Consider the following 13827-nt stretch of genomic DNA (forward strand, 5'->3'; position numbering starts at 1 on the left):
AGAACGACTCTCACGAACGTTGGTTTCCGCATGGTGTTCGGTGATCTTCGTTCGTTACGTAATAGTGATAACTCCATATTTGGGAGGTGTCGGCAACGATCGTCAGCACTTTCTTGTTGCTATTCGGATGGGCTATCTCATTGGCTCCGAATGACATCACCGTTTCTTTTTGAGCAATCTATTTTTGCCTCTTCGTTTCTCAACTAGCTATGCAAAAGGTTTACTACAGTCCGCGGTTCTGTCGAAAGCGAAAAGTGCTGTTCTTTGCGCTGTCGGAAAGCTGGGGATATTCAAAACACAGGGAACATAATTCGTATTTCTAGGAAGGATTTGTTGGGATATTACGGCTACACGTGTAGAAAGAGTGCACTGAGCCAAATTACCCACGCCAGCTGCAAACTAGCGTGCGTTTGGTTTGGTTTTCTTGTCTTGAAAGATTTAAAAATTTCGTCTTAATGCCTCCACTTCGTTTCGTGCCCAGACCAGCTGAGTCGAAAGTTGGATGTGTGAATCGAGCCAAAGATATGAGTTGTGGTAAATGGAAGAGTGTTTCTTCAACTGAACTCGCCCAAAGTCTGAACAATGTTGGGGCTTCATCAAATGCGGCCGAATTTCTCATTGTTGACTGTAGATCGCTAGTTGCTTTTAACGGACTTCATATTAGAGGAGCTATTCATGTAAACTGCACTGGAATAGGACGAAAAAGACTATCTCAAGGAAAGGCAAAGCTAAAAGACTTGATTTCTTCTGCAGAGGGAAAAGAAAAGTTTATCAGTGGTGGAGTGGGGACGACCTTTGTGATATACGATGAATTGTCGAGTGGCCCCGATGATTGTAACCCTTGTCGACCGATTTGCTTAGTTTTACAAACTCTTTTAAAAGAAGGGAAAAATATTTCAGTACTAAAAGGTAAGTTCTGCTGATGACGCTTAGTTATTTCTGTAAATACATATTTCTCGAGCGTTGGAAATCTTTTTGAGTGCCGCGCGCGCTAATGTCAACAGAGAGGGTTCAGTGCTGAACGAATGTTTCGCCGGACAATATTTCCGATATAGTCTGGATTAGTGGTTGTAGTTTCAGAAGCGCATTTCTCGTAACATTAGTAATACTGGCGGTGTTTGTAGCGTCCTCAATTTAGAAGGCACTGTATGTAACTTCTGTGTGTATCTATCCATGTAACCCTTTGTCACGTTACTTACGCTTCTATTTACGAAAGAATTTTGTGACGCAAAGTGCGGTTGTTGTGCGCGGTCAAATACCGAAACAGCATAGCAATTTAGAGCTTTCCTTTTCGTGGCCAGGCTTTGTTTATATGAACAGGAAATAGTTTGACGTCGGGATTTTTCTTGGCACGAATATTCACGAACACACGAAACGACTTCTTTTTGAAAAGCGAAACTCTGGTGCTTTGTACTTAGGGGAACCTTTTTTCATGTATCTTCTCTCAATAGAAAGCTGTAACGGCAGCACTATCAAGCAAGTGATCTATCTTTGACTAAAGTGTGAAGAAAATCCGGAGCCATATCCTGTAATTGCTAGTATTGTTAGTGATTTTCATGAAACTAAATTTTCTCAAGTACTCCACCATATTTTCTCTGGTTCGTAAAAGGTTGTGCAATACTTCATGTAGTATGTGATAACAATCTACCATGAATTACTGGTATGAATGATACAGCATACAGCTAAACACAGATGACATAGCATAAAAGATATGAACGGAATTATATGAACACTGACAACAATGCAAAAATGTGTTGTAAGTTATTTTTCAGCTTTATTAAGTTCATTTAAGGTAAAAATGTACAATGGAAAAGAAAAATCACAAACATGATGGTGTTGGAAGTTAAAGGTGTTTAAAAGATGTCTTCCTGGGCAATGTTGCCATTATTGTGAAAATTATAAGAGAAACATTATGGTCGACCTAACTTTTGGAGTTGTTGGTGAAAATTTTTTTGACAGTTTCTGTTCTTTCTATCTTTAAATGCTAAATGTACCAAAGTAGTTCAGTGATTTTAATATCGTTGAGTGCATGACTTTTTTCCCTGGGAAGAATTCAAGTGTTTTCAAATTATTTCTGTGCAAGTACATATAAATAGAAGTGATTGCATAAACTTGTTCCATCCTGTGAAACTATACTAGGCATTTTAAATGGGGATTAAATATTGATACGCTATTTCTTGATCTGTTGATCAATACTCAATTATGGCCGTATATTGCTGAAGTTCTGTTTTGGTCGACAGAGTCCTGCAACCTATGAAAACAGCTTTGATAAAAAGATAAATTGGATCAGTGTTTGCTTATGTCAGAGCAGTATCCAGTTACAAATGTCCTTATAACCCTGGTAAATTTTTGCCGACTCATCACTAATTCAGCTTTGTTTTGTTAAAATTATGTAAAAAACTGACTTATATCTGTAGACAACATAGCTCTCTTTTCTGGTCTCCAAACCTAGTTGGGAGACATTTTGAAGTGTCAAGATATACAACCTTCTTAGCACTGATCATTTCCTAACTTCTCGAGACTTGGCACTTAGTTATATACCAGTACAAGTACTGAGAAATTTGATGCTGATCTCACTTGACAGAAATGAACACTAGGAATATTTTTAACTCTGCAAACTGTTGGTCCTTAATTTACCAGATCTTAGACCTTTCTTCCCATCAGAATATTGGTCAGGCAGGCAATATTCTAACCTGAAATTAAACTAGAAAAGGCCCTCTTTTCCCCTTGTTATGAAGGGACTCACCCAGAAAATATTTATGTGGTAACAACATGCTCAATGAACTGGAAACATTTGTTTGCCTTAGGTGACCAAAGAGGTCACTTAGCTTCTGAAAACAAAAGGTTGTCTACATAAGGTTTTTTTTTATTTCACAAAATGTTAAATGCAGTTCTTTTTCATCCAAATGTGTTTTCATAGAAAGAAAAGGAAAAATAATTGGTACTTAATCAAATAAAGGTTTTGTCAGTTTGTGTTCCATTTATAATTAACCGGTGTCTCAGTGGATTTTGGTAGGCTCATGTAATTAGTTGAAGGGTCAGTTAATTTGTTTAATCAATTGTTCTTTTGTAAGTGACCCAGAAATTTGCTGGTTCTGTTTTGTTCGAATTACAGACATGAACCTGTACTTGTGAAGTAGGACGTCCTCCTTATTTTACTGTGACACATTCAATAATGTTTATTATACTAATAGGCTTGTAGAAGATCATATTTGAAAGCAATGTTTTAGCCTTTGCTCAGGGAAATATCTAATTTCTGGATTTCACTGACCTGGATGAAATTTAAGTGGGCAGTAAATCCCATGTCACACCCAGTCGATACAGCCCAGTGAAGGGAAGGACATTACAGCATTGACTTCACCTTTCTGATATTTGTTTCTCTTACAAAGTGAACTTATTTGGTTCAGTTGTTATTAGTCAGTGGTTCTTGGGTTCAGTAAGTAGATCAAGACAGTTGGGACACCTGGCCTAAAGGGCTTGCTGCGATGCCTTGTAGAATCTTATCCTTAGCCCCTTTGAATCTACCTCTGAGGAAAACTTATGGTGAGTTATTGAACTAAAATGAGCAGCCTCTCTGGATATAATTACCAGTAATTTAGTTTGCTAGGGTTATTTTCCCTCTTGTGGGAAATTTATCTTCAGTTACTAAATTGATCCATGTAACTTACAGTTTGCCTTGCATATTTACTTGTCACAATAATGTCGGTTTCCAAACTTTTTTAAAGACAGTTAAAGTAATCACATTTGCTAACTAATGCTATTATTTGTTTTATTTTTCGCTAAATGCGTTGATGCAATTATCCTAAAAAAAGTTTTCAACATTTTTCTTGTAGTGTTACAAGTTTGTATAATTTGAGGTCCGTTTAACTCCAAACAAATTTTGTTAATAAACTACAGATGTATGCAGTGTTAGGAAATAAGCATGCATTTATTCTTATTTCTTTTTCAAGAGGCACCATCAGTAACACGATTTGTTTTCAAAGCAAGAGTTTTAAAAACTTTTTCGTGACATGTTTAAAACTCCGCACAAGTTGTTTATAAATTGCGTTTGAGTCAGTGAATAGTCGAGTAAAGTATGACCTTTTAATTCGGTTAATATGGACAATTTATTGAGAAGTGTTTGTTTATCCTTTTTAAGCAAAACTAACGTTTCTTCTTTCTTCGGTCAATTTTCGGAAGTTTTTTTCTGGACCAAAACAGACAGTCGAGACAAGGTCAGCCGCCCCATACTAGGAAAGTTAGTGGTAGCAGTTAAGGATCACAGCTTTGCTTACTTCCTACTGGGAGTCACGTATCATTTGTGTCTTCTGCTAAGACAAAGGTTACATGTCAAGACTTTTCAATTATCGTAATTTGGCTTCAACGACAAGTATCAAGAAGTCGTGTCTGAGCGATCGTATGCTCGTCTAATGTGGAGTAGCGAAAAAAGTGCGTTAGTGCTGCAAGCAAAAAGGTAATTGTAGAGATTGAATCGAAGCTGTTTTAGAGTTCAGGTATGTTTATATTTGTTCAACAGTCTGGGAAACTAAGCTGAAGAGTTTTGGAAACTTCTTGTACTTCTCCTGTACCAAAGTCGCTACATATCTACCACATTGTTATGCAAAAAAGAAAATAAAATTCTGCTACTTTGAGAAAAAAAAAAGATTATAGTTTTATTGTCTCGATCGAATCATGTATTTTTGCTAAGCTCTAGTAAATTTGGAGAAAATATTTAGTAGTTATAGTTTTAGTTACACTTTGGGATCGAGAGAAGAGAATACAAGAACCTGGGTATATGGGGGATGTTCTGTACGGCAAATCGTGATCCAAACCTTACATTAGGGCAGTTCTTCTAAATAACGGCACCTCCCTAATGTTTCAATGGTCTAAAATATTGCTTCGTTGTTGTGTCAACTAATGTGTTTGTTCTTGCTGTCGAGTTGACTATGAGGTCAAGATGATTAAAAACCACTTCACTTTTTGCTGAAATCGCCGGAATTTCGTCTGCTGTGAAATTTCGCGTTTAGAGCATAAAAATGCCTTTCAGCTAAAATTCTGCTCGGCTCAAGCAAGCCCTGCAGGCTTCACAGCTGTACACTGGCGTATATGAAAAGGTTGGGCGAGCACCTGGATGGGTTTTCCCTGTCAGTCGCTGTCAATGCTCTCGGCTTCGTTTTCGATTGGTTTCTTTTGTATACGAGGCGAACCTTCGCTGCTTTCATGACATTGACCCGCGATTTTGCAGAGTGCTAGCAAGAAAGTGGACTTTGCTGCTAGCAAAACGCGGTCTTTCTTTATGTGCAAATGAGTGAAAAACCTCGTCAATGGCAGGTGTTGTGCCAGCGAGCCACCAGTGCGTAACCCCGGAAAATAATTAGGCAAGCAACAGAGTCTGTAATTGTTAAGTCATAATTAAGTAATACCTGCCTTTTCCATTTTCTCAATGACCTAATGGCGACTTTTTCGTTACGTATGTTTAGCCTGTGTAATTTGAACCTTCGTTGGGCGAATTGGCTGCAAGATCTGCAAAAGTAGACGCGAAATATGACCGCTCGTTGTTGTGAAACTCGAAGCAGGCTTCTGCAAAGGCGGCGTTCTCGCCTAACGGGTAATTCCACACTTGCTCTTAATTCTACAGTGCACTGGTTTAGCTAACAGGTGGTTATGGTCACAGTCAATGGACGTCCTTGCTCCATGTTGTCGACCTCTCTACACTGCAAAATTTCCAAAGCACGATCGCTTTTGCCGTGAAAAGGTCTCTAAGCGGCGTAATTCTGGGTTACGCGCTATTTACTGGACGAAGCAAACCCTCAAGCTGCTCGACCTTTAGCGCTTTTCTTGTTTGGTTGAAGTCTACTTCCTGTAAGGCGTGAACAAGAAAGTTGGAACTCCAAGTTGCGGGACTTTGACTGAAATGTTTTTATAACTTAGAACGGTATTTCGGTTTGGATAGCCAGTTTTTTTGCATTGCTGTGTTTTAATTTAAATGATTTTCTTTTGAGCAGTACAGTCATTCAAGCTGTCTTCCGGTTTTTAAATATCAACTTCCGGTAGTTTTGTTGGTACCCGCTGTCTATGTCTGAGAGCTTTGAAGTGAAAGGTTTTTTTTTTCGCGTGTTTTCAATTGTTTCCGAAGTTTGTAAAATAAGTGATATTTTCACACCCTACAGAGGCGAAACAGCGTTATAATAATCTTTCTCACTGTAAATGTTTTTCAAACGAACAAAAGATTTACGAAGAGTTTACCTCATTGGAAAGTAATTATTGCTTTAAGAGTGTTTTGAAAGTGTTGTCTGAAATTATTTCTCGCTTCATTAAATTATACCTCGCTACTTTTGTTTGAAAACTTTTTAAAGTTGTGATAAATAGAAGGGCTGTTTATTTGACCACTACATTGGAATATATGTTGTTTAGGTTTCACTTTTCCTAACTTGGCTATTTGTTTTGTTGTTACAGGCGGACTGAAAGAGTTTTGTAGAGATTACCAAAACTTGTGTGAAAATGCACCGGTTAACATCTGTCACGTGGACGATTTCCCGCCATCACCGACCACATGTGATTCGTATCCAGGGCGCCCTCAAGGAACCCCTGTCACTGCTATCTTACCTTTCTTGTATCTTGGCAACGAAGACGGCGCCGCTGACGAGGCTTTAATTGACAGGTTGTCAATCAAGTACATCCTTAACTTGACGCCCCGATGCCCGAATTTTTTCAGTCAGAGATCGGACATGCATTACAAGCAGATTAAAATCAACGACTCGAATCAAGAGGACATTGGACAACATTTTGACGAAGCAATTCAATTTATAGGTAAGTTTTGATTGTCGAGAAAAAAAGTTATTTTCCCAAAATGAAGGAGCCCTGGCAATTCAGTCTCCAGGTCTACTTAATTGAACCTGGAAACCAGGCCCGCACTTCCCGAAAAGCTGGCAAAGAACCAGATGAAGTACAGTAACAAGTCACTATGGACTTGTGTCAGTATACACAGGAATCACATAACTGTGGTAAAAGTGGGTAAGTTGTCAGAAACCGAAACGTGACCGAAAATTAAACAGCCTGACAGATTTGTGTTTGGAGTCAATTTATAAATCTCCTGTGATTGACGTTGGTATCACGCCATGCTTAAGAGGCTTGGTCACGCAAGTGTCATGACATGTTAGTGAAGCATTTTTACAACTTGAAATCTGACAGTCGTGTTCGACTTTCTTCCTCCGTAGACGAAGCCCGGGAGCAGGGCAGCGGTGTTCTTGTGCACTGTCACGCAGGTGTGTCACGCTCAGCGACCGTGACAGTAGCGTACATTATGAAGCGACAGGGTCTTTGCCTGGGGGATGCGTACAAGTTCGTCAAGGACCTAAGGCCGGTCATCTCACCCAACTTAAACTTCATGGGACAACTCCTGAAGTACGAGAAAAACAAGAGAAACGGCGAGAGTTCCTGAAGCACAGGGATACAAGACAAGTTGTTTTTCTGAAAATTTTTTTGAAGCGTTTTGGGCGTGGAATTCGCTCGTGACACGCTCGTGTTAGTTTCCAGGCGCTCTCAACGTGAGGCAACCGAGAGAAGGCTGAAAACAAGGGGAAACAAGGGGAAACCCACAGATTCCACATGACCTTCGTATGTCTTTCAATGTATATAGCGTACAAATAATCATTATAACTGTAGTTATGTAATAGTAATGTAAACGTGACGAAAGCTAATCAGTATTGGAGGCGTGAGAGAGATGAGATTCCACACACTCGCTACTTTGACAAAAGAGTGATAAGTTTGTTAGGTTTTGTAGCATATGTTAATTTTGGTAATTGTCTCCACTTGTTGAAGGTTTCTTCAAAATTCGTGACGTTGCTACAGCTTTTCGCGTGTAAAACCCTGCAGATAGTCGCTCTCGAAGATTCATGACAGAGTGCATGACGTAACTGGCAAGATTTAAAAATTGGGAACTTGGGCCTTCCCGGCAGACCTCGGAGCTCTTCCTCGGCTTTACACTGAAACGAGTCCTCGGTGTCACAGTTTCGTAATAGTGTATGGAGACTATCTACCTGCGGAAGAGAAACTTTCCTGTCACTTGGTTTCTGTTTTTGGTTTCTGTAGTCGGAGTAGTACTGGAAACGTTATAATAACTTAGCTTTGTCCGCCATAGCTTCCACGCTCGATCCCAGAACTCAAAGCGCGTGTTGTTGCACGCTCTTTTCCTTAAATAGTAAGTACTGTGTACTTCAGATATTCTATGCAAATGCTGTATGGAAAATTAACTTATACAAAATGCATATATATATATATATAGATATAGATATCTAACGGTACGATGGTAAATCGTCCCTATCAGACTGTATAAAGGGGTAGGGATAAATATAAATCAAGTTGCTAAATGAGACGGAAAAATACTAACTAATGTGGAGATTTCATAACAGTTCAGTTTAGTTCAGTTTTAGTCTTAGTCTAGAACTTTTGGGAGTATAACTGTTGCAGTAGCTTTCTTCAGAGACATCTATTTCTAGTTTGACAAGGAAAGGCCTCGTTGACATCTGACCACAAACTGAACAATTTTTAACTTGTTTTCTACAAGTTGAGATAGAAACCTTTAAGGTGAAATGGTTCGTAAATTTGTGAAACGTGTGTCAAAATAGTCTGAACGAAGCATTAAGTTGTCAAACCTAAACTCTGTTAGCAAAATTGGAGTGAGCAGAACTTGAAGCCAACTTCTAAAGTTCGGAGCCTGCAAGGTATCAATTGAAATTAACAGATGAATTTCAAGTTTTCGTTTAACGGTGTACTTTTTATCCCAGTGTGTAGATATATATAGTTGTGTGGGGGTAGGGGGTCGGGAAAGAGGGAACTGTAGGTTTGGAAGTAGCGTTGCGTTACTGGGAGAGCTCTTCGATGTAACGTTGCGTTTCAGTTTGAGCCTTCCAACCGTTGTCCATTAACAAATCACACAGTTTTTTTCTTATTGTTCGTTTGTACTGTTGTTGTTACTGTTCCTCGCTTTTTACTCAAGGAAGCAAGACTTCTGCGTACACTAAACGTTACTTGAAAAACGTCAATATAGCTTATTGCAAAATAGCTCGACATTTTAAATGGCCTCGACATTTGTAGTGAAGTGTAATTTAAATGGCTGTCCGTGGAACAGAAAACGTTTGTCTTCGTGGAAATCGGAGCACCGCCGAACATTGCCGAACATCCGAGAGTCTACCTGACGATCTGTCGGAATTCCCGTGGATGATCGGCAAGAGTCGTACTCCTTCGTAAGTATATCGTGTTAAAATTCACTCATTGTTTAAGTGTTAAGTTTTCTGACGCAGACATAATGATGAAGTTCTTAGATAATTTAATAATGCGTGCTTAGACGACACCAATACCATAGTTAGAAAATGTCAGGTTGATATTTTGTAATAAACAGGTTAATTTGTAGGCCAGTAACTGCTAAGAAATGTGTTGATTTTTGCAATAAAACATAGCGAACTTCATACTTGTGTGGCTATAATGGTCTGTGACAGTCGCAAGTAAAATTCCGGCACCCATAGCCTCTTCCAGGTGCTCAGTCCAGGCGTTCAAGCGCAGCGTGGAATTGCGCGCTAATGGACTCTCGCACCAAGCCTGTCTCTCTCAGGGAAATTGACCATGACCAGCGTAGGTAATTTGGAAAGGCTAACGTTTCAAGCTTCAGCCGTTCGTTGGAGCTAAGAGGAGGATTGTGGGTCAGTGTGTGTTTAAAGATGATATAGTTTTCTTAATTAACTTAACGCTTTTTACTGGCTGAAACACGAGACAGCAGTATGGCAGGTTAAGTATGAATATACCGCCCAAAAAAGAGAAAAGTTAACTTCAGCTGTGTTATCGCAATCTCTGAAAAACCGAGACCCCATAGCCCGTATCCCGTTAATTCAAATTGCAAAGATTGACGAGCATCCTACTCGACATCCCGTTTTATCTGTTCTTAATATCCCATATTCCATTCTTTTTTTCCTTAAATATACTGTACCCCGTTAGTTTTTCACCTAAATATCCTGTTTCCCGTAAACCCCTAACTGGGCCTCAAAACTGCTGGAACTCTATACCCTGTTCAATGTTTGCAACAACAGCAATCTTTTTTGCAAAAATTGTAAGAACAGGATTCAACGTAAAGAAAATGATTCTTAAGTAACGAGTTGTAATAATAACATTGTTAAAGAGAAGTTGGTTTCCTCGGTTTCATCTCGTTTAATAATAACGAGTTGGGCCTGGAACAGATTCGTCAACTTACTCTTCTTACATGACGTACCATATTAAATACAAAATGGCGGCAGGGAGAGATTTGAATTCTTGGCGGCAAGGTCTTTTAGCTATGTCTACCGGGAACTGTATGCTTTCAGAACCTTAAATTTCATACAGTGCTGTAGACGGCTCCACTCCAAGGTAAGGTAACTTAAGTTTTCCTTTCGGCCTTTGATTAATCCAGTATCTCTATAGTGATCGAATTGAAAAACTAAGCTTATATCCGAGAAAATTACTTTTTTACCTTCAGAGGTAGCCTAGGATACATATCTGCGGAACGATCATGACATAAAAGAATGCAGCCGTTAACAAGCCATGACAGCAGAGCAGGAGCTCTGCTCCTCTGGGTAAAATACCAAGCTTAATTTACGAGGTGAGAACCTTGACGCTAAGGTCCGCTAAATTTGTTGGAATACGATGTTAATATACGTATACTGTATAAGAATCTGCAATCTACTCGTCGAAGTCAGTAGAACTGCGTCATAAGAGAGAAAATTGATCAAACCGTAACTGAGTATGAGCGGCAGAATCATAAAGCGGATCCTAGCGCATCAGGCTCCAGGAGGTCTGGGTACGAGCCCCTACGCCCCGTGGCTTTGGAGACGAAAACAAACGAAATTATTTACTTGTTCCTGAATTCATTGTTGTTTCTTTTGTTTTATCTCCTTAAGCCTCGGCACTATGTTAGAAATTTAAACATTTTGAAAATTGTTGATGACTCTTGCTGTGCCTCTCTCAGCTTCTGTCACTAATATGACAAATGTTATTTTATCTAATTATTGAGGACTGAATTTTTAATAACAACATGTACTTGAATCTTGTTGTCACTTTGTTTTCTTTGAAATCACTATCGTATGCATGTTGTGGTGCCAGATCAAGCTAACTAGAATACATCCGGTATTTAATGCAATATTTTAAGTTTAAGGCAAAATCAACGAGGTAAAATGTTGGTAAATTTATTCAGAAAAATTAGGTATTTGTTAAGATTTGACTTGGTTCAGAAACTAAAAAAAGGCACTTGACCTCTTGTTTTCTATGAGAGCGTGCTGTGAATATTTTTAATTGGTTTCCAATTGTTTGGATGTCTATCATTCAGTAAAAAGATTTCAACCACTTAATTTGTGCCATGGCAAGCTTGAAAACGAGTGCAATTTAAAAAAAAAAAATTAAAAAGGCGCAAATTCATGGCGCGAAAAGCTTTCCATCGATTCGTTTCAATTTATGTTGCGCGAAAATTAACTCCTACAAAATGGTAATTATTTTCCATGTTAACAGGATAAAGATATGAGTCACTTAGTTACGTCACGTAATTTTTCATAGTAAAGGGCAAAACAATGACAGGATAGCAGCTGATTGCCAACGGAAAAAAACAAGATAAAAATCTCAAAAGTGTACTTTACTGATTATCTGTCAGGTTTATCTTACGTTTTCTGTCTAGATTAGCTTCAGGGCAAACAAATAGATCCTCCACACCGCCAACACGAAATCTTAGAATTGAATTTAGTCAACGCGAGAAGTTGTTTTTGAGATAGTAATAACTGGTTGTAATGAGCGTTTCAATGCTTTTAACACTGGGACACCTGGAGGATGAGAAGGTCTGCTATTAATATGCAAAATACACGACTACTTTGCGAATACTTGTAAAATTATTTATCTCTCCACACAGTCTGGAAGGGAGCTGTAAATAAGAGGCATAGAGGACTACACTGCAAGAGTTCAAATTTATGTGTGTAAGTCCGATCTTTGCCTTGAAATACCTCTGTCTGGTTCTGTTGATTAGATAAACTTTTTAATTCAGTTGCTGTCATCGAATGGTAAAGATTTTGAAATTACGAAAATAGTATTTGTAAATATGGATAGAAACTATTTACAAGGCGAAGAGATGTGTTTTTCAAGGAGTGATATGGACGTTGTTTTACCAGCACTTGAAAACGCGACGAAGAAGAAATTTAACAGTTCATTTACTGCGGAACAGAGGCGGTTTGAGAGTTTAGAGAAGCAAATTCGCCGCGAGAAACAAGACGTGAGCCAACGGTTGTCCTTGGAGAAGAAATACTTCTTGCGAAGTAATTTGGTTTTAAAAGAGCGAAGGGAGCTTTCTCCGAGGCGAACTGCCAGGAACACGGACAAAAACCTTGAAAAACCTGCTGAGGAATCGAAAATCCAAGTTGAATCACAGGAAAAACTTCCAACGCTTGTTTTCGAAGAGAGGACGCAATTAGAGCGATCTCCTTATTATTTTCCACCTTTGTACAAAAACGTCGAGAAAGGCTTGAGAGAAATACAAACTGAGACTCAATTACAAATGGACTTGGCAAAGAAAGAACAAATTGATACCGAAACCATAAGGAATTGTAGATACTTACGGCTGAGTTCGACGCAACAAAGAGCAAATGGAACTGAGAAATCTAAACCGTTTGTATCTGAATTTGAACAGAATTCGTCGGCCGAATTTTACCACAGCTGAACCGTGTTGAAAAGTAAATATTTTCTGTTCAGGGTTAAAAGTTTATACTTGGTATGAACTTTTTATTTATTTTTTAAGATCATGGCTCAAATCCTATCTTGACTTTGAGCGGTTTTAATATGACAACAGCGGGTCATGTTTACAGATAAAATGAAAATAAACTGACCGCAGGGAGTTGTGGGATACTGAGAAACGTTTAGTTGCACTGTTTCAGTTTCAAATCTTCCCAGGTCAGGAGATGTACGTGGTAGAAATCACTCGAAGTGTCTTGAAATAAAATAGTTTAAAATGTAAGGCTAGTGTTACGAAAATAGAATCGTGCAAATTTAATGTTTTTGAACAGGACCAGAGCAAGAGTGATTTAAAATCAAACGGCTTTGTTCTATTCGTCGGAAAATCTTTTCCCAGTGTTAAAATTGTAGAAAAAACTGTCATAATCCGAAGAGTTATTTTCAGAGATTTAAATTAGCCCATATTCAGTTAACGTGGAAACATGGTTATTTGTATTTTACTCGCTCCTTTACGAGATAACCATCACCTCTTTGCGATGATAAGCTTGTTGTGGTTTCATAGCATTACAGATAAACATAAAAGCGAGTCAAATTCGGGTAAATCATAAGATTTTGCGGTTTTTACCTGAAATTACCTCTCTGCTATATCCTTCCATATTGTTATGCAAATCTGAAAGCTGTCTATGAAACTAGTAATTCGCAAATAAGAGCCAGACTGAATCAAAAGTCGGCAAATACCTGGCTCAACTGCATTCGCTTTCAAGTGACTTGAAATTGGTCCAAGGACTTTTTTTTACGCATACGGCAAGTTGAACGTGTAAACTCGATCCAAAACTTCATCAGTATAGCGAGTGATTAGATCAATGGAAAGCAGATTTAAAATAAGCCATATATTTCATTTTCCTGACTTATGAAAGTACAATTCATAGCAATGTTCTGAGACAGAAAAAAATCTATTGAGAAATAATAGACAGAAAATAAACAAGAATTGTTACAGCTGAGAAAGATTAAGGTGGATTATCAACTGAATAAGAAAGTTAAAAAGAAAACAAATAGGAGAAAACAGGATGTCACAGTAAAGACTGTCAAGATAAGGAACAGCTGAAAACAGCCATG

General features: G+C 38.5%; 2 protein-coding genes across 2 annotated transcripts in view; both read left to right on the plus strand.

Moving 5' to 3' along the window:
* Nucleotides 1-13827, plus strand: part of LOC110067323 (uncharacterized) — a 156022-nt gene that overhangs the window by 97948 nt on the left and 44247 nt on the right. The window lies entirely within an intron of this gene.
* Nucleotides 162-9446, plus strand: LOC110047991 (dual specificity protein phosphatase 10-like). The gene is made up of 3 exons (XM_020753747.2): nucleotides 162-909; nucleotides 6436-6789; nucleotides 7197-9446. The coding sequence occupies exons 1-3, from the start codon at nucleotides 456-458 to the stop codon at nucleotides 7418-7420; spliced, it is 1032 nt and encodes a 343-aa protein (XP_020609406.2). The 5' UTR covers nucleotides 162-455; the 3' UTR covers nucleotides 7421-9446.

The sequence above is a fragment of the Orbicella faveolata genome, unplaced genomic scaffold, assembly GCF_042242905.1.
Source record: "Orbicella faveolata isolate gen_17 unplaced genomic scaffold, um_ofav_v1 contig_27, whole genome shotgun sequence".
In the NCBI taxonomy this organism is placed as follows: Eukaryota; Metazoa; Cnidaria; class Anthozoa; order Scleractinia; family Merulinidae; genus Orbicella; species Orbicella faveolata.